Below are 21,818 nucleotides of genomic sequence, written 5' to 3'. Positions count from 1 at the left end.
TCCCGCAGGTAGCTTAGGCCCTGCATGCTCTAGCCACAGACTGCCTCTGTGTCTCTTGGCTGAAGGGGGCTGAGGCAGGGCCCCCTTGGTTGCCTGGGGAAAAAGGGAGTCCAAACACCTCCATGAGAACTCTTTACCTCTCCCATTGTCTCAGGCAAAGCTGATGTCCCTTCTCTGCTCTCTAACTCTCTCACCTTCTCCGTTCTCACCTCACTCCAACTTCTTCCGCTCCCCTCCCCTTCTCCCATCAGAGGAGGCCTTTTCTCCAGACCTGTGGCAGCCTAAGTAATCTCAGCTGGCCCTAACTGATTTGTAGCAGCCCCTCATCGGCTGCTTCCCCAGGTCAGCTTCTCCTCACTGCCCTGAAGTATCTTTCTGTTAATCTAGCCAGGCTGTTCTCTCCCCTTCTCAGCTAGCCCTCTGGCCTGACCCTTTCACAATATGGACTGCCAACTGGCTGAAGAAATGTAAACAAAGGTTATGAAAACAACAGTCTAATGAGACATTACAGAAATGTGTATTAGGTCCTGCCCTAGTTAACAGCTTCCTTAAGTTAAATGAATGATCTAAACTGTATCAATAATCGTCATAAGATATATGTTCTACTGGAAAGATATTTAATCAAATTATTTCCAGTAATATGTAAAGAAGCAGCCTCTGAATTTAAGGAAATATAAGCCATGCTGCTACATGATAAGGACAGCCTATGACAATATAATACTCACCATGTGACAGCTATTTTCAGCCAAAGCAAAATTATAGTCTCACATTTCTAGTACCGACTTCATGGTACATAATTCTAGACTGGCGCAACTAACTGGGAATCTCTAGTATAATTTTCAAATCTCTGTTTAACTGTGGACAAAATTTGCAGTCAGAGCAGCCTTTAGTGAAAATATGTAGTGCACTGACTCATTGCAGGGGAATGCTGTTCTCCCAAATTCTTCTAAAGGTTATTTATGTGAGAAGGGTTTTACTAGTTATACTAAGTTTTAACAGTTTGCTGTACAGAAGTTTAATAATGTATTTTTGGCCGATAGGCACATATACATTTTTTAAATTAGCCCGAGCATCTCCCTTAAATGACCTCTTCAAAAACAGCAGTCATCATTTAATCAATGTCTTCACCAGCTTAAAGAACCAAGTAAATATTAAGAACTGTTGTGCAAATTAAATTTAAAAACTGCTGTATAAAAGATAATCACAGAAAGCTAAATTTAAAGACGGCTTGTAAACAGCTTAATTTTCAGTGTTATCCAAATGTTCAGCAAATAAGTAGGCTAACGGGTCATATGAAATGAGGGAACGCAAGAGACTGAGTGGGCAGATTTGACAGCATAAAATCACAAGTTTAATTGTAATGAGCAAGTTAATAGATCCTCTTCACCACCCAGAAACTGATATCATGACAGGGCATTTGCTCCTTCCATTTCAACAGATTTCATCTTCACTAATAAACTGTCATGCATGAAATAACTTTTTCAAACATTATAGGCGGAGGTGATAGCACCTAACAATGCTGACAGACTCTTCCCTTTATAAGTCCCTCCTTTCATTTGTTTATAACTTTGTCAAACTTTAACCTACACCCAAATCATTTCTGCCACTTGAGAACAAAAATAGGCAAAAACTTACTTTACTCTGTTAAAAAATGTCAGTAACCTCTTCTTTGATGGGGCCTAACACGCCTAGGCTAATCTAGAACAAACCTATCCTATCAGAACACCTCAGGCAAGTTCACACAAAACAGCAGCGGGAAAGAAGATGAACACCCCTGAAATTCTAGTCTATTGAGTACCTACTGGGATGTAAAAGACCCCTGTTCAAGCCCTCTTCCACCCAGTGAGAAGCGACTTTTAAAAAGAATTTGCCACCTCCCACATGAGTGCCAAAGCCACTGGGCTAGGGCATATTTTGATGTGGGGCTCCCTCAGTCTCTCCTGTTGAAGCTGTTCCACTATGGATAAATCAAGAAAGACTCATTTGGGCCTAACAGAGCACATGTGCACAAGCATGAGAATGACTTTACCTCAATGACACTCAGTCCGCAACTCATGGCTACATGTGGCTTTGTGAGATGTAGCCTGTGACTCTTTAAGGCCCCCTATAGGAGCATCACAAACAGCTGATTCACAGTACTGTAGGAGGGTGCCTGCCTCTTTCCCCGCCCTCCCCATGAGCCATGAAGAGCTGACTTGCAGTGCTCCTGAGACAGCAGGGCTGGATTAATGCAGAGGCTTTAGGAGCTGTACGCTAGAGCCCCAGGCTAAGGGGTGTCCCACAAAAAGATCACCAGGCTGCCTAAAGTCCAGATTTTTCTGCAAGGCCCTCTTTCCCTGGGGTTCGGCAGGGGGAGGGGAATGAGGAGGCACAAAACATTACTGCTCCCCATCACTGAGCTGTAGCTACATGGCAATCAAAGCAACCCCAATGCTCCATCCACCTGCTGCCCATGTTTGCAGGCAGCACCCTTATAATGGGAGCTGGGGGGCAGTGCCTGTAGACAAAGACAGTGTGCCGAACCACCTGTCCTGCCCCTTTATACTGTCCGCTTTCTGGAGGGGAGGAAGAGGGTGGCAAACCAGGCAGGGAGCCTACTGCACCACCAAAGAGGATCTTCCTGAGGTAAGCACTCCACACCCCTACCTCCGCACCCAACCCTGAGCCTCCTTCCATACCCTAATTCCTGCCCAGACCCAAGCCTAAGCTCCTGCATTTCAAAGTCCTTGGCCCCAGCATAGAACCCCCTCCTACAGCCCAAATCACTCATCTCAAACCCCAGCCCAGAGCCCTCATGCCCACCCTTCAGCCCACTCCCACATTCTAAACTCTTCACGCAATAAATCAACTAGCTAAATTTAGTTTTAATTAACTGAAATTTTAAGGGTATTTGGTTATATTTACAGTTATATATTTAATATTGAACTTGCGTCTTTGGTGGGGGAGCGGGGTTGTGTGCAAAGCATACAGTAGTTATGTTCCTCTTTTGCTTACTGGCAGTGCAAATGTGGCTCGAGACACAAAACTGTGAGCCCACTTCTCTACAGTCTGGTGGTTAGCGTATTAGGGAGTCCCAGGTACCGTGTGCCAATGGCTTAAAAATATATTTTATGCAAAGTGCAACAGTTTCAGCAGGAGAGAATGAGGGAGCCCCATATCAGAATATCCCACAGACTAACCATCATGGACATAGCAAAATACCATGTTTAAGTCTCTTCTCCTCCTTAGGTAGAAGGTGTCTTCTACCTGTTAGGTGAGTAACCTAACAACTGGAATAAAAGTTATGAGGGATATATCTTCCTCCTCACCACACACCAGACATCGTGCAAAAGTATTTTTGACCTCTAACTCCAAAGTGAGTTCACGGCTGAGAATTGCTTGCAAAGTCCAGGGTGCAGGGCAGTGCCTATCTCCCTGAGGCTTTATCTACACCAGCACTTTTGCTGGCATGTTTTTTGTCACTCAGGGGTATGAAAACACGCACACACGCATGCACGCAGCCTGACTGATGTAAGTTTCATGAACAAAAGCACTGGGGTGAACAGTGCTATGTCAGTGGGAGAGTGGCTCCTGCTGACATTGCTACCAGCGCTCATTGGGCATGGTTTAATTATGCCAGCAGGGAAGCTCTCTTCCACTGGAATACTGTGCCTACACAGGAGACTTTAAACTGGTGCAGCTGTGCCAGTGTAAGGTCTGCATCTCCCATTGTATTAAGAAGCTCCTTGCCTTGCATGCTGTCTTTATGAATCACAATCTAAGAAGGCAAGGTGTTTAACTCAGACTTCATAGACTGAAGTGTGTTCTTGTGATTTTCTTGGCACACAAAAAGTAGTTTTGTGATGCAGATGCCATGATACCCAAGTACCCGCATGAATCTAGGCCTAAAATCAGAAAGGAAGCAAACACAGGGGCTACATCTACACTTTCTACAAACTTGGAAATGGCCATGCTAATAGCCAAATTGAAGAGTACTAATGAGGCATTGAAATGCATATTCAGCACCTCATCAGCATGCTGCCAGCCGTGGCACTCTGAAAGTGCTACAGTTTGCTCACCCACAGCTCGTCTACGTAGGGGGTCCTTTTTGAAAAGACCCCACCAACGTCAAAATCGCCTTATTCCTATCAGCTGAATAAGGGGATTTCGATGTTGGCAGGGTCCTTTTGAAAATGACCCCCATGTAGACGAGCCGCAGGCGAGCGAACCACAGCACTTTCAAAGTGCTGTGGCCGGTGGCATACTGATGAGGTGCTGAATATGCATTTCAGCACCTCATTATTATTCTTCAATTTGGCCATTAGCCTGGCCATTTTGAAGTTTTTAGCAGTGTAGAGACAGCCACGATGAGAGACAACTAGTCAGTACTACTTTCAGCATACTTTTGTTAGAGCACCTCTTTAAACACCTACACTCAAGCTGAATTAGTTTCACTGAAGCTACTGTGGGTAAGATTTAAGTGTGCCTTTTCTCCTTTTTAAAATTGTAATATAAGCAGGAATTTAACTTAAAAGTCTCCTCTCTGAGGTGGGGCAGGAGAGAGAATCAAAATATGTTGGTTAAAGGAAAACAAGTTAACTCTTAATTCTCTTGACTTGCTACTCTGTTCTTGTTATTCTTTCATCCTTCCTACAAGTAAACTTGATGTCTAAATAATTGTCTGCACTACTAATAATACAATGACTAGCTGAAGCTAAGTAAAGCCAACCATCACTTTGTAGGTAAGTTCGATTTAATACAGATGCATTTTCTACTTGGATCTGACCAAAGAAATCTACCATGACATTTGTGACTCAACCTCCAACTTAAGTATTTGAATTTTAGAATATGAAGCCTCCTGGACTTGCTATACATAGAAGAGCAACATCTTGCAGAAGTATAAATAGCCCTCTGTCTTCTGTCTTTCCATGTTGCTGAGCAGAGGAAAATTTAACTGACATCACTCTAAGCTCAGAAAAGTGAGAAAGATGGCACTGTGGGGTTCCATTTTTGTGTAATTTGGGTATCAGATTCAATGCATTCATAAACAGAAAAGTGGTTCGTTTGGAGCTAGCCACCTTAAAAGTGAACCTGAGATCCAGCTGGTAAGTTTGGGCCATCTTATTTACACTTCATCACCAGCAAAGAGTCTTCACAAAACAAACAAACAAACAAAAAAAAATACAGTCATGTAGCACCTTAAAGACTAACGCTATTATGTATTAGATGATGAGCTTTCATGGGACAGACCCACTTCTTCAGACTCTCCAGATCTGAAGAATTTTGTTGATAAAGCACATCTGCTGGCAACATTAAACCTCTCCCTCTTCAGGAATAATGCCTCTCTCAACAGTGTTCTGTTGACAAAACAGCTGTGCAGATGTTCTGGGGCTCTTTTGTCGACAGACAGGGCTTCCGGTTCACCAGACAGCCCTGTTTGCAGAGCTACTGGTCAGCCGTTCTGTCAAGAGAGGGCAGGGCAGTCTGGCTGCTCCCTGTTGACAGAGCAGATTGCTCTTTCAATCTGCTTTAATGTGTAGACACAATCTGCCAACAGAAGTTTTGTCAGGAAATCCCTTCCGATGGTAACTTATGTTGACAGAGGCTTCTTGTGCAGACATAGCCTGTGAGTCTAAGTAAATTCATGCAGGTTGCACCTCTGTCACCTCAGTCCTCAAATTCTATACTCTACAGACATAAACCAGGGAAGACATTGACACTGTAACTCAAAACTGAGCCACTTTTCTTCCATAGACATACAGGGCCCGTAGCACTAATAGCAGAATGGTAAAATAGTTTAAATTGTCATAAAGCCATCATCTTCCCTTGTACAATCATAATGAAGTGTTCCACAAAACCCAAGATGTTATGTACATTTTATTCCAAAATATGAAGACTAAACACCTGTGCACACCAAGAAAATTTATTAAAAGATGTGCTTTATATTTTTCAGGTAGATGGGATCAGTTTAGTCTTCAGAAGCATGTCCTTCACCACCTCTTGCAAGAAACTAATGTATATTGTTCACCTATCAATATTTAATAGCAAACAGATATTTAAAAATACAGCCTGTGAAATCAAGTCACACACTTTGCACCATTTCACCAATGCTTTATGTATAATTATATACTAAACAAAATTTATGAATGCATTCTGTCTATACACTCTTTTGTTTAGGAACATCCTCATAAAACTAATACATGGTGATAACTACATATTAGCGTTCTTTCCCTTGAACCATTGTGGTGTCATAGTCGAATAGTAAGGCAACACTATGTATGGATTCTGTGAATCCTAAAAGCATCACTTTGGATTTATTTATGCAAGAAAATTGCATCAGTTTATTTTAATTTAATTTGCTTAAATAGGTGGAATCCAAACCTAGTGTGTAGACGTATTTTGGTTAAAACCAGGTTTAAAATTTTAATTAAGTGAACCTCTGTTTAGGGTAAACAACAATAAGTCATTCTTAAACAGAAATGGCACAATACTGGCGTGCTAAACTCAGCCTTGTGAGCTCAATCCCTGAGGGAGCCATTTAGGGATCTGCAGCAAATGGGGGGTGAAGGAGGGTTCTTGGCCCCGCCAAGAGGGCAGAGGACTGGTCCTGATGACCTCCAAATGTCCCTTTCAGTTCTATGTGATGTGAATGTGATGTGAAAAATAGTTTCAGAAATTTGCAGCTAAGCTTTTCATGTTGTTATGTCATTTACTACAAAGATCCAAAACATTTTATATTCAGAATCATTTGAACTTGATCAGTAAAACACCCACACAGGTATTTGTGATTTAAATGTTTTCATGCTGAAATGGTTAATAATGCTAAAATTTCTTCATGTGCTTTTCTGCTGACTGCTATCACAGAACACACACCACTCTTCCCAGGCCATGGATGCTAATAGTCTTGACAAAAATGATCTTGGAGTCAAAATCATCCTGTTACACTGCTCTGGGCTGAAGAAAGCAGCAAAGTTTCACTCATCCACCAAATTTGTCCAAATGCCTGTCCTGCACACATGTCCCTACTGAAAACAGGGAGCCAGTCACTTTAAAAAAAGAGAAAACTTAGAATCCGGTAAGGGAGATTTTAAATTTTGTTTTTTTGTTTGGTTTTCAGTAGAATAAAGGTTTTACTTCTGAGTCTGAAATCCTGTCAGCCTGTTTGACAGCATGAAGCGCAGTAGCACATTGATTGGTCTTTTAATACAAAATAAAGGAAAGTCCCTCTTCCCATCTCTAAAGGAAAATTCTTCAACTGTTGCTTTTCTTTTATTGAAGACTGTAAACACTTGCACAGTGCTGGGTAAGAAATGTTGCCCTTGCTTGTAAGAGCACTTTGAGCCCCAATCCAGCTCCTCCTATTTAAAACAAAACAGCAGAACTGACAGACAACTCACAATTAACTTGGAAACAGTCACTTTATATGTGAATCACTGCCAACTTCCCATTAAAAGAACATGTATCAAAGGTTAATCTAAATTTTAGTGTTACTACTTTAGTGGATACTCTTTTTAAATAAGTTATTTTACATTTAATTTCAGGTTGTGCTTACTATAAGAATGCTGAAGCCCAAAAAATCATGCAATGTTAGAAAAAAGGAAAAAATATGATGTACAAACATTTAAGGACAATAAAAAAATAGTATCCCCCTTTACAAGAGTTTATTTTAACATTGTATTTTTTCAATTAAAAATTGAATGAGGCTACTTCTAATTTCTGCAACTCCTACTAATACTCAATTGACTTATTTTTTGTGCCTTTAATAAACAAAAGGGTAATAGCACTGCCTGACCGTATTTGTTATAGAAACATCTCTGATATAGAAACTAAGTGAAATATAATCACAAGATAGTATTAGCTGACCTTATCTAGAAAAGGTACATGTCAATAGCAAGGTAGCATTACTTTCAAATTAGACTTGATGCAGCAGTTAATATCCCTAGCATATACTTGGAATGGTTTGCTTAAATTAACAGCAGCAAGAAGCATTACATTCTCATAACACAAAGGCTATGTCTACACTTGCCCCTTCCAAATAAGTGAGTTCAGAAGATGCTAATGAAGTGCTGTTATATATATGCAGTGCCTCATTAGCATAATGACAGCTGTGCACAATTTGTAAGTTCTGCTTTCAAATCACGCACTGCCTCTGTAGATGAGAGCTTTTCAAAAGGATCCCCCTGGACTTCGAAAGCCCCTTCTTTCTAAAACCAAATTAGCATCTTCCCAACTCACTCATTACCACGCCCCTTGGAAGGGGCTAGTATAGATGCAGCCATAGTGTTAAAGTAATATTCTTGCACAAGATTTAGGTTCCAGTTTTGCAGTAGTTTATACCTAAGTTATACTGTATCAAAAATGGAAATAAAGAATCAATTCAGATGTAGGATTACAGATTATTTTTAATAGAAAGTTCATTCTATGCTCTCCCTGACTCTTATTTTCTGCCACACTGTCCTATAATAATAGTAAGTCAGCCTTAGGTTCTAAGGAAACATTCTCTCTCGTTATTCCAGTGACCCGTAGACAACACAATGCCCTGATTCTGAAAGAGAAGCAACTCTTTCTAAACAGTTGTGAAGTAGTGGATTCAGTGTCTTGTCCAAGACTATGTCTACACAACAACATTATGTTGAAATAACAGCTGTCACTTCAAAATAACTGTGAGCATCTACACTACGCACACACCATTTCAAAATAAATTCAAAATAGTAGGCTCGTTATTTTGAATTTCAGAAACCTCATTGCAGGAGCAATCATGCCTATTTAGAAATACGCAGTTAAGACATGGAATACTGCTATTTTCAAGAAAGCCCAGCGACGCTATTTTGAAATAGGCACTAAGTGTACAGACATGCTATTTCAAAATAGCTAGTGCAATTTCAAAATGCATTCTTGGCTACGTTTACATTTGAATTCTTTTGAAAGAGGAATGCAAATGAGTGAAATTGAAAATGTAAATAAGGCACTGATTTACATATTGTGCACTTCATTTGCATAATCTCTTTTCAGAACAGATTTTTCGAAAAGAAGCAAGCAGTGTAGATGGGGCTCTTTTGAAAATAAACCCCATATTTGAAAGAACCGTTCTTCCTATTTTTTTTCAGGAAGAAAGGTTCTTTCAAAGATGGGGTTCATGTTCGAAAGAGCCCCATCTACACTTCTTTCTTCCTTTCAAAAGAATCTCTTCCGAAAACAGATTATGCAAATAAAGTGGAAAATATAAATCAGTGCCTCATTCGCATTTTCAATTTCACTCATTTGCATTCCTCTTTCGAAAGAGGAATGCAAGTATAGACATGGCCCTTGTGTGTAGCTGTGTTATTTTGAAATAAGCTACTGCGGCATGGATTATTTCAAATAATGCTGCTGTGTAGACATAACAAGCCTCCTCATATTTGAATAGCAACTGCAATGAATGACTCTCAAAAGATAAGACACCAAGGTTTACAAAAACACTGGAGATATTTTTAAAATAAATCACCAGTTCCTCTCAGATCATCCAAATATGCCTTAGGGCACTCCTCATGGCACGTCTGAAAACAGAGCCAGAAACAGAACATCGTGCATCCATTTGAGGTGGCTTGGTAAATTTATGCTCTGTGATGCTGCAGTTTCATACTCAAGGTTGGCGGGGAGGGGTCAGAAAACATAACTCTTACAGAATTTGCCTGAAGCCATGATATTTATACTCTAAAGTAGGCGTGTCCAACCCGCGGCCCATGGGCCGCACGCAGCCCTGGATAGCTAGTAATGCGGCCCCGCAAGATCATAAACTTTTAACATTATTATGTGATTTATATACATTAACTATATTATATGTTTTATATGCGGCCCAAGACAATTCCTCTTCACTCAGTGCCGCCCAGGCAAGCCAAAAGGTTGGACACCCATGCTCTAAAGAGTCTTCATTGCCTCTGAACTAATGGAGGAGGCTCAAATGCGCACACCCGTTTCGGCAGCTAGTCTGCCGGAACTCCCAGCCCTGAGAGATACCACCTCTACTCCTAAATCCAAATCCCTGGCCAGCAGAAGGCGGTGCCTGCACCACGCTCAGCGCAGGTACGAACCGGATGGGGCAGAAGAGTCTGAGGAGAGAGGGAGGAAAGGCAGGGCAGGGTGCGTGGGCGTGAGGCAGGCAGAAGTGTGGTCGCCTGGCTCAGGGCGCTGAGCGACGCCCCCTCCGCCAGCACCGGGGGAAGTCACGGAGAGCGCGACAAGCAGGCGGGCAGGTGCTGCGTCTCCTCAGGCAGAGAAGCCCCAGGGAGTCGCCTCCCCCCCCGCCCCGTCCCGAGCAGGCTCTAGCCTTGCTGCTCTCCCCGGCCCGGGGGGTGGCGACAGGCTCCGGTCCCCAGGGGCCAGGGAGGCGTCGGCCCGGCCCGCCACTCACCCATGCAGGCAGCTCGGCCGACGAGATGTGGAGCCGCACCGCCTGCTCCTCGTCCTGCAGGAAGGCGAGGGCCCGGCCCAGGCGGGAGCTCTTGCCGCCGCGGTGCCTGCGCAGCCAGAAGAGCCCGAGCAGGGCGAGCAGGACCCAGCTGAAGCTCAGCCCCAGGTAGCCCAGCACGTACACCGGGAAGATCAGCGCGAAGCTCCGCGCGAACTGCGACACCAGCCCCGGCACGTCGACGCTCAGCATCGGGGGAGGCTCCGGCGTCGGCTCCCCGGCCGCAGCCTTGCCCGTCGCAGCTGGGTCCTCCCCCGACCCCGCGCCGGGGGGCGGCTGGGCCCCAGAGCCGCTCATGCTCTGCCGGCGGCGGCTGCTCCCCGGGTGCTGGCTCCGCGCGAGCAGTGGGGCAGGGCGCGGGCGGCGGCGCCTCGCATCCTGCGCTCAGCCCCGCTCGCTCACTGACACCAACGGCCGCCCGCTTCCGGGTGCCGAGCGGCGGCCCTGCCCGCCGAGGGAGGGGCGCGGCGCGGCGGGGCTCAACCGCGAGCCAGTTCCCGCCCTTGCCCTGCGCTCGGCCTGCTGCGGGGCTCGCTCCGCCCCAGGAGCCTGAGCCCGGCCCGGGGAGCCCCCGCGCGGGACACGCCTCACGTGGGTCCCCTCGCGCCCTGCTGGAACGGAGGGCTCCAGAGCCAGGGCCGCCTCCCCGGGCTTTCTGCAGAGCCCCGGGCAGCTAGGCGGGCGCAGCTGCCCCGAGACTGGCTGGCTCTGGGCCAGGCCGGGCCTGCCAGGAGCGCCAAACAGTGCGTCCGTGGGTGGGAGCCAGGGCTGCCCAACTCCGCCCCTGCAGACAGTAACGGCCTCCCGGCTTCCCTCGCTCGGCATCTAGCACAGGATCCAAGGCCAACGGCAGGAATGGGAGGGAGGAGAACTGTAGACCGGCTTATCGAAGTCCGGGAGAAGGACTAGAGACGGGAGAGGAGACAAACCCATTTTAGGGACATAGAATTAAGGGCTCCCCAAGTACTGATGTAAAGTGTATTCACCACACAAATCTGCTGCACTTCTACTGCAGGCCCCTGTGGCTGCTTTTCTCCTCAGCGCCTCACTTGGTGGTGACACTAATGGTTGTCAAGAGGCTGCTGCCTGTTACACCCTGGAGGGGCAGGGGAGCTGCCTTCTACATACTTTGCATTCATTATCAGCAGCAACAGGATGACAAGCCAAATTCAACAAAAAGTCCTGTGGCACCTTATAGACTAACAGATATTTTGGAGCATAAGCTTTTGTGAGCAAAGACTCACTTCATCAGATGCAAACTGTTAAGGCATGAGTAACTTCAAAGGAGCCAGCAACTGCTTACTCCACTTCTCAGCTTCAGCAAGCTTTCCTGTAGTCTTTCCTACCTTAACTCTATTTTTGCAATTGACATCCAACTATTAGTGCCTAGAGGTCCCCATCTAGATTAGGGCTTTTTGTACTATGTGCTATGCAGATGTATACTTTGCTCTGGCCTATGCTCAAATTTTATATTGGTATATCTATGTTTATCTATGTCTAAAATGAGACAGGAAGAACTTAGTGGAAAACCATGTACAACAAGCCAAACAAGCTGCAGAACAGAGAAACTTGAAAGAGCTTTATAACATCACACAGAAGTTAGGTAGGTCATGGCGTACAGTGGATCAGCCAGTATAGGACAAGGAGGGGTGTGTGGTAACAAACCCAAGTGAGCAGCTCAGTATATGGAAGGAACACTTTGGAGAGCTACTGAATCGCCCTGCCCACATGGAACCTCACAAGTTACCACCTGCAAATATACTGCTGCAAATTAACGGCCACAGACCTTCAAAAGAACAAATCAGAAAAGCCATTCCCATCTGAAAACCAGAAAAACACCTGGTCCAGACAGCATCCCCAGAAAAACAATAGAGGCAAGTAGTGAGACATCAGTCAACATGATGTATAATCTATTTGGGACACTGAAGAGATTTCATAAGACTGGAAACATGGCTACCTTATCGAGCTTCCAAAGAAAGGCAACCTGAAGGAATGCAAGAACTGGAGGGGCATCGTGTTACTGTCTATGCCAGGAAAAGAAAAGAATTGAATAGGCATTCTTGTCGAGAATGAAGAGAGAAATAGATAGACAGCTCAGGGAAGAACAGTCCGGCTTCTGAAATGAGAGATCCTGTACTGACCAAATAGCAACTCTCATAGTGATCATAGAATAGTCGCTCTAGTGGATCTCCTCACTGTACATAACCTTCATAGACTTTGAAAAAGCCTTTGACAGCATTAATAGAGACACTGTGGAAACCACTGCAACACCATGGCAGCCCATCCAAAATTATTAACTTGATTCATTCAGCATATGAACTCTTTGACATGCCAAATTGTTCACAATGGTGTCTTGACAGAATCATTTAGCATACTGTCAGGAGTGTGACAAGGGTGCCTATTGTGACCTTTCTTGTTCTTGATCACAGTGGACTGGGTTATGAACAGCACAACAGATGGCCATCAACAAGGAATTCAGAGTGGACACTTTTCAAACAGCTAGAGGACATTGATTTTGCTAATGATGTTCCCCTCCTTTCACACCAACATGAAAGCAAGAGTCACAACACTAGACAAAACTGCCTCAATGACTGGACTGAGCATTAACAAGGGAAAGACCAAGACAATGAGGATCAACCAGTCCTACAACACCACCATGGCACTGGGAGGGGATGACCTGGAAGATGTGGAGCAGTTTACCTACCTGAGGAGAATTATGGGCATAGAGGAGGAACAGATAAGGATATCAATGCCAGGACAGGAAAATCAACAGCTCCATTCAAGACTCACCATCCCATATAGAGTTCACAAATAATGTCTGCAAAGGTGAAACCGTGGCTCTTCCACACAAATGTGAAGAGTGTGCTCTCATATGGATGTGATACCTGGCATACTAAAAAGTCTTTAAATCACAAGCTACAGACATTCATAAACAGATGCCTGAGATACATTCTTCACATCAAATGGCAAGACTTCATCACAAATGAGGAGCTTTGGAACAGAGCAGGACAAGAACCAATTGACATTGAAGTAGAAAATAAAGTGGGGATGGCTAGGGCACATTCTCAGAAAACCATCATAGTCCATCAAGTTCTCACATGGGACCTGCAAGGAAAATGGAAAAGAGGAAGACCTCAAACAATGGGGAGAAGGTCTACTGATACTGAAGGACAACAACTTGGGTACTCCTGGAGCCAGCTAGAAGTTTTGTCCCAAGACAAAGTGAAGTGGAGGAGACTTGTAGATGATCTATGTTTCATGCAGAGTACAAGAGTTAAGAGGTAGTAGTAGTACGTCTATCAGGCCAGGTCTCTGCTACAAACTAACTTTGATATAAAATATCTATGCCTCCAGTGACATAGTCATACCCTTAACATCTTCCAGCTCTGTGTCAGTACAGTGAATTGCAAGATCAGGAGTTTTGATTATAAGATTCTGAAGACAGCAACCATCTATTAGTTTGTACAGCACTTCACATGATTCAGTCTAATCTTGGGATCCATATGTGCCACTGTAACGCAGGACAACACTGTTCTTCTCCTGGCTTGGCAGAGATTGTTTGAGTTAGTCAGCCTTCCCAGACTAGGATTTAAGACACCTAAAAAAATGTTCTATGACATTTGACAATTTTCAAACAATGTATGACACTGTAGTGTTGCTTGACACCGTGAGGCAAGGACTATCTACTGTAGTCAAGACAGTTGGTACAGAGAAAGGAAAGTTGCAGCTAGGGAACTGTACTTCATTTTAGACTGTGCTCAGGTTAAATTTCATTTTTATCCCCCTTTAATGTCAGTTAAGTTTCACCATTTCTGACCAATGAAAGATGCCAGGTAATGACTGCTAGTTATTTTCATACCTTCTTGGAGCATTGTTTTATTCCTTTGCTAGTGTCTGTGTAAAAATGTTAACTTGTTGGTGAAGAAATGTCTGTCCTTTTTTCTATATTCAGAGCTCTCTACTGATTGTTAATAACAAACAAGTTTTTACTGTTTTTATTCTTGTTAGTCCTGCAGAGCTAAAACTACAGAGAGGCACGGCAGGATTCCAATCCTTATGCAATGGCATTGTTTATTAACTTCCATTCATACACTTATTTCAGTCTTTGAAGACAATAAGATTTACTCAGTCGTCACTGAAGTCTAGATTATGCCATTGTAATTTTTCTGCATATGCTGGTACAAAAGGAGGAAAGGAACCACTTTGACAGTCATAAACAGGTTTGAACTTGTAGTCTGGCGGTTAGAAAAAAAATACTTGTTAACTAATCACAATTTTTTTAGAATTTGTCACAATAAACAGGGAACTCCAAAATGGTAGTGTTGTTGAATACTTGGACACAGAACTGCTCTTTGGTATCCTTAAACGTTCAGATAGTTTATTTTATACACTAACTATATCAGGGATCTCTAGCTGGCAAACAGAAGACACCATATTACTGTCACAGCAGTATAGCCAGGGTAATAAAGAGATAACTGGATAAAAGGATTTTAGGCATTGTCATACTAAGAATCACGAAGGCTACATTTTAGGCTCCAGGGAAAATCCCTGTGATTAGCATAGCTTGATTTACAAAATCACAGAATGTTACAATATTTACAAAAGTCAGCTGGTTAAGCAAGGAGTTAACTAATGGGATGTGCCAACCAGAGGGATTGTGTGCTAAATCCTTCCCACCCCTTTTTCAGAGGTAGGTACCATCATCTAGACTTCAGGCAGACACCTGATGTGGCTAGCAATTTTCAGCCATATACCCATTTTTGAACTGGGTGCCTATGGTATTTTTGCTAGAAGGTTGTAGGAGCGGAGGACTTCCCTCTTTAACTTTTATCCCAGTGGATCAGGTGCTCATGTGGAAGATACATGTGTGGCAAGTGAAGCCCTCTTTCAGGGAGGCTAACATCTTCCAGGCCTTCCACCCAAAGTCCTGCCCTCCCACTCTTGCCTACTGGTCCAGAGGAGCCTCAATCCCCATTGTGGCCGGAGGAGCATTGTTCAGCCTGGCTGAGCAGCTTGAGCCCTGGTGCACCCATCTGTGCTGTCGTGGCCCACCATCTGAGATATTCCCAACTCACCTGCTTGAGCTCTTCTAAACCCTACTGTGGCATGGCTCAGGGGTTAGTACACTAGCCAGAGGTTTGTGCTCCCCAGCTTCTACTATGCATGGGGAGATGGGATACCCCTGGTTCAAGACCTCTCTCCACCATGAGACAACAGCTTTTAACAGGAATCTGCAACCTGTGGCTCTGCAGCCATAGGTGGCTCTGCAGCCATAGGTAGCTCTTTAAGGACTTCTTTATGGCTCCTGACACTATAATTGCAAAGTTTAAAAAAAAAAAAAAAAAAAAAACCAAAAAACCACAGACACATACACAAAAAACAAAAACAGTGATTATTTTTGATAAACAGTGAACATCTAAAAGCCCAACAATTAACACCTCATATATAAATAGCAAAGCACACACTGCAGCTTTTGAATGATTGAGTTTTCCCAAATTGGAAAAAAATGGCTCTTCTTGCTGTTTTGGTTGCCAACCCTGGCACTAGACTATGGGATATTCTGATGTAGGCTGTGCTTCAGTCTCTCCAGGTGAAGCAAGAGCAGCTAAATAATGAAGGATCATTGGAGCAGCTGTGGGGACTGGGTCTTGGGTCTCCCACCTCCTGGGTGAGTGTTCTAGCCACCAAGCTATAGAGCCATCTCACATTGCTTTCTTTTTTTTTCTTTCTCTCTCGCTTTCTCTTTTTCAGTCATTTGAGCTAAAGAAAGACAACACAAGTATGAGAATGATGCAATAGCCTGGCCGTTACATCATGAAGTTGAATGACAGCAGATTCCTGTTCAAATCCATTTAGATGGAGGAGGGATTTGAAATGGGGGATCTACCTGCCCACTAAGCTAAAACACTTCTCTAGCTGTTCTGTATAAGCTTAGTAATGGGGTCCTGATCCAGTAGACAGCTTCTGAGCACACCTACTGGATAGGGTTCTGCATGGAAGTAAGGCAGCTTAAAAGTTCTGGGACATAAGGGTAGTTCAGCATCTGGATGGCACTTCTGTAGCCGGCATTGCAAAGTATTTATGTGCAACTTATGCTAAACATTTGTACACCTCTTTATTCTTTGATTACCTTTCCAGAGGGCATACCTCCATGCTGATGATGCTCGTTAAAAAATGTTTTAATTAAATTTGTGACTGAACTCTTTGGATAAGAATTCTGTCTCTATTTCTGCATTCTGCCACATGTTTCATGTTACAGCAGTCTTGGATGATGACCCACCACATGTTGTTTGTCTTAAGAACACATCCACTGCAGATTTAAGAAAATGCAAAGAAAGTACTAATGTGAACTTTCTAAATATATATATATATATATATACAGAATTTGTCCCAATATTTAAGAATTGGAAGTAACTTCCAAAATCTAAGAGGGAGGCAGTGTGGAGCATACTTTTAGAAATCTTAAAAGACCAACACTCTCAGAAACTACAGAATCCTAACCACCAAAAAAGAAAATCAACCTTCTGCTGATGGCCTGTCTCAGATGATAAAAATGACCATGCGTCAGGCTACGCTGCTTTGGATTGTTACAGAGCAGAACCTATTGTCATCATAGATCCATGTTCTCGGAAATTATGTTTGAAGCATGAAGGTACATATGAATCTTTAGTGTAAATACCTTGTGAGACCAGCTACAACAGTGCCATGTGAATGCCTGATGTTACTTACAGGTGACACTGTAAACAAGAAGTGGGTGTTTTCTCTGGCAAATGTAATCAGACTCATATCAAAACAAAAAAAGCAGTCATATAGCACTTTAAAGACTAACAAAGTAATTTATTAGGTGATGAGCTTTCATGAGGCAGACCCACTTCAGATCTGGAATAGTGTCTGAGCCATAAGCTGAATAAACTGTTGGACTGAGTGGACCTGGAGGCTCTAAAGTTTTACAGTGTTTTATTTATTGAAAGCAATAATTTTTGTACATAATTCTATATCTCTAAGTTCAACTTCCATGATCAAGAGATTGCACTACGGTACTTGTATTAAGTAAACTGAAAAATATTATTTCTTTTGGTTTTACAGTGCAAATATTCATAATAAAAATAAATATGAGCACTGAACACTTTGTGTTCTGTGTTGTCATTAAAATCAATACCCAGTAAACTCTTGATATAGTGGACCCTGCTTTACTGGTCATTAGTAATAATAGACGTCTGCTATCACCTTGCCAAAGAAAGTGTGGAGTACAGTACTGAACACGGCGACTTAGCAGAGATTCCTCCATACTCCTGCCCCCACGGTTGAGACCACCATAGCTGCGGGATCCCTGGCCACGGCTGGGAGAACCACCACCACCGCAAGTCCCCCCTCCACCTTTCTGCATGGGCAGCTGGGAGCCAGAGGAGCCAGTAGGCTGTGCTGGAGTGAGGAGGAGCTGTGAAAGTCAGTGAGAAACCCGCAGATATAACGGACTTCTGTTTTAATGGACACCCCTCCCCGCCATTAGTTCGTTGTATTAAGGGTTTACTGCGTTTGAAAAGGCAGAAAACATCCAGAATATTTAAATAAAGCATATTCTATTAACTGTGTGGATAATTGAGTAATTAATCATGCTTTTTTAATCACTTGACTCCACTTCAGAAAATAATCTGAATAACATCTTCACCCACATGAATTTTAATAAATATGAAATACAGACTGCTCCTGTGATTTTACATTGCTAACATCAAAGCAAGGCTCTTGTGTTCAACATTCTTCTTCATTTACATTTCCCCAATGCTTCAACTACATTTAAAGAGTTATTTAATTGCAAGGATATACATAAAAACTGAGTGAAAACAATACAAGTCACATTCTATTAGTTTTAAGGTTTAACGCTACTACAGTCTTACATTAACACACTTTTAATTTAGGGTTATTTAATTACAAGGTATGCATAATGCAGAAATAATCTAATAATAGGAAACTAGAGGATACAGACACATGAAAACAATTCAATCAATAGTCTCGGGGGTAGCTGTGTTAGTTTGTAGCTTCACCAAAAGAAAACCAAAAGAACAAAACCAAAAAACAAACAAAATCCCAAGCAGTCCAGTAGCACCTAAAGACTAACAATTTATTTATTAGGTAATAAACTTTCGTGGGTAAGACCCACTACTTCAGATCTCCTTTCAGCTTTATTAGCATACAAGTGAATGAATTTGAATGCATACCAATGCTTAACAGTACTTTGATAAACATGCAAGTAAATTGTCTTGAAATTCTGCCAGGGGTTGGAATCTGGCCCGCCTTCATTAAATGCCCAGCAAATGTTACTACAAGTCTCAGGATTCTGCCAGTCTTAGTGCAGAATAACCAGTCCACTGTCAGTGTGAATGTTGGTTTCCCGTGCTGTCGTGCGTTGTAATCACACCCTATGGTTCAGTATGTTCTGCCCAGTTCTGCTTTGTGTTGAAGTTCTCAGCTGAAACCAATTATCATCATGAAGGTGACCATATTTCCCTATATGAAAGATGGGACACCTGGTAAAATTGCTTGGATTTAAGTGAGCTCAAAGGCAATCAATCAGAAGTATGCAGTACAAACATTCAAAATAACATCAAGTTGACTGAGCACCCATTAAAAAGGTACACTGCATTATTATAATGAAAATAGGTAACAATTAAAATATATACTTATAATTAAATGGCTATTGCTCTATAGAAGTGCCTGCCTTGTCCTCATCTTGCTGTCCTTCAGAATGTGGGCTGGTAGTATGAAAGAGAGGTGCAGGAACCAGAACAAGGGGACTAGGTGTGGGGGGGGGAAGGTGGGATTTCTGGGTGAGCTGCAGGAAGCAGGGGTGGGTGTGCGTGCAGAAGGACAGGAGTAAATGGTATGGGGACACTTGTCAGGAGAAGAGGCTGGGAGTAGGAAGGGCCCTGTGGCCAATTACTTACCTTGTCTGTTGCCACAAGAGAGCTGTGGGCTGTCTGCCTGGGGGGCTTTCCCAGCAGCAGTGTGAGAGACACCCTGGCTTCTTCCCAGTCCAGTGGTAACTGGTAACTTTTAATAGTGAGGGTGCACAATTAAAAGGTTATGGTGCCATGCAGCAAGATTTAAGGCAGGTACTCGTGAGACAAAGGAGTTTTGGTTTCTAGCACTATTTCTGATCTCATGTTTTTATGATAGTATGTAATTGCACACAGATTTACAAAAGAGTTATACGTGATGAAAACTGATTGTATGCTTTGTGCATACATTAAAATATTAAGAAAGTTGTCTAGCATGGGCTAGTGTGAAGGGTAATTTGTACATTGATAGCTCCAAAACTGGTGAATCTTGAAAAAAATATTGCACTCAGAAATTCTTACAGATTCTGTTATTTGCTTCTTTAGTGTTTGCTTACTGCTACCTCAGAATAAAGTTCCAGAATCAGTCTTGTGAATAAATATAACCCCAACACAACCATAACTAACACTAACCCGCTACAGTGTCATTTTAATACTCATTACTGCTGCACACAATATCATGAACTCCAGAAGAGTCAAGTTTAGTTACTGATGTACTTGGCATTGGAGATTCAGTTTTCTTTGCATAGAAAGCTTCTAAACTTAGTTGTCTTTTTCCCATTGTGCAAAGCTAATAAGGAGAATATTATCAAATGAAATCAATTTTAACATGCAGAATAAAATTCTAAGGCCTAATGAATACATTGGCAAATGCCACACACACTGAAAAAGTTTGTCATGTGAGAAAAAAAACTTAATCAGACACCAATTGGTTCTGATATTAAAGTTTTAAATGTTAGAAATAAATTCTAACTCCACCCTGCACCCAATGCCTCCCACCAGACCAGCACCACCTTCCTCTCGCTCAAATCTGGCCTTAGAGAAAACAATGCCTTGGGAGAATTTGAAAGTTGATGCCCTGGCCCTGCTGTCTCCTTCACATGCACATTGTTTCTGTAGCCCACTGTGACCCAAATGCACCCCCACCTCCCCTAGCTGGCTCCATCTGCTCCCCAGACCCCCCACCCATACATCCCCTCACCCCTAGCCTCATTGTCTCACCTCCCAAGTACTCCCCCCGGCATTGCTAGCCCCTGGCTCTGCTGCTCTCCCAGATGCCCACCCAAGCCACATGGCTTCTGAACCTACCAGATTCCCAGAAGCCCATCAGATTTCAATCCGACATGTCAGAGGCTCAGGGACTATGGATAGAATGCACTGGCCCAACTGCCTGGGCAAACGCAGAAAGGAGTTTACAGCTCTCAGGCCATTTCTCAGAAAGTGTCTTATCTTACACAAACAGCAGAAAGTCTTAGCACTGCAGAGAGGAGGCAGGCATAAGACAGCAAGAAGTATGCTGTCAAGCTCACAAAAGCTGGACATGGACTCCCAACAGGTACAACAGAGAATGCAGCAAGGCAGGAATCAGGGGTACAATAATCCCTCGGGTAAGTCGGGGGGCTTGGGCAGTGGGTTGGGGCCAAGGGGTTAAGCCTGGGGTAGGTTAGGGCTGCAGCAGAGGTTGGAGGGTGGAGTTGAGCCAGGGCGTGCAAGGGTGGGAGCCAGGTCTGCAGAGCCTGGAGCAGGGTCTGGGGGGCGGTGGGGTTGATGGGCAGGGTGCTGGAGCCCAAGCCCTGTATGGGGCTGTAGTGTTCTGGGGGCTGGAGCCTGAGCCCCGTGTGGGGCTGTAGCGCATTGGGGCTGGAGCCTTGTGTGCAGGTTGGGGCTGAGCTGGGGCCGTGGAGTGGGGGGCTGATTGGGGGGGCAAGAGGGTTTTAGCCCCCCCAGGTGTCTAAAGCAGACTGACAGCAGTACCACTCAGAGAAAGGTGCTAGCCCGCCTGGCTGCCCACAGCGGCAGGCAGCTAGATGAGCTAAAGGCCTTCCCCCTACCTTCCCAGAGTGGTGCCTAGTGCTGCTCTGGGAAGGCAGGGGCAAGGGGCTCTCAGCCTGCCTAGCTGCCTGCAGCTGTGGGAAGCTAGGCAGGCTGACAACCATGCATCTTTGAGTTGTATGAAACTCATGTTAAAGCGACTTTCACGCAACCTGAAGATGCATAAAGCGAGGGTTTACTGTACTGGCAAGCTGTGGTTGCGGGGAGAGCTGTAAATTATTTGCCACTTCATGCTTTCTGGGTTGGCTTTAAATTTCTCTTTTCATTTTAGTTTGTTACACTAGGATGCAGGAAAAAAATATAACTTATGATGCTGAGGACTTCTGGAACAATACCACCCATTCAGTATTTTTGCAGCAGTATCAGCAGTATAAAAAGAGAATGAAATCTACTAGGCCAATTTCCCTCCCCTCCCTTCCCCTGTTTAATTTTGTTGGAGTCAGTGGATTTACAGGAGATCAGTTATAGCCCTAGCTTTCAAAGTGAAACAATATATTATTCCATAC

The 21,818-nt window shown here is 43.6% G+C and overlaps 1 protein-coding gene across 2 annotated transcripts in view; it reads right to left on the bottom strand.

Annotated features, from left to right (window-relative positions):
- ESYT2 (extended synaptotagmin 2) overlaps window positions 1–11,321 on the bottom strand; it is a 158,510-nt gene extending 147,189 nt beyond the window's left edge. Inside the window, exon 1 of one of the 2 annotated variants that reach the window (XM_074985052.1) lies at window positions 10,370–11,321. In XM_074985052.1, coding sequence (XP_074841153.1) covers window positions 10,370–10,723 — 354 coding nt within the window. In that variant the 5' untranslated portion in view covers window positions 10,724–11,321. The remainder of the gene's footprint in view (window positions 1–10,369) is intronic. The other variant, XM_074985053.1, reaches the window with a different exon arrangement.
- Window positions 11,322–21,818: the final 10,497 nt, after the last annotated feature.

The sequence above is a fragment of the Carettochelys insculpta genome, chromosome 2 (genome assembly GCF_033958435.1).
Source record: "Carettochelys insculpta isolate YL-2023 chromosome 2, ASM3395843v1, whole genome shotgun sequence".
NCBI classification, from domain to species: Eukaryota; Metazoa; Chordata; order Testudines; family Carettochelyidae; genus Carettochelys; species Carettochelys insculpta.
The sequence above is the reverse complement of the archived record's forward strand: the minus strand, read 5'-3'. Positions and strand labels throughout refer to the sequence as shown.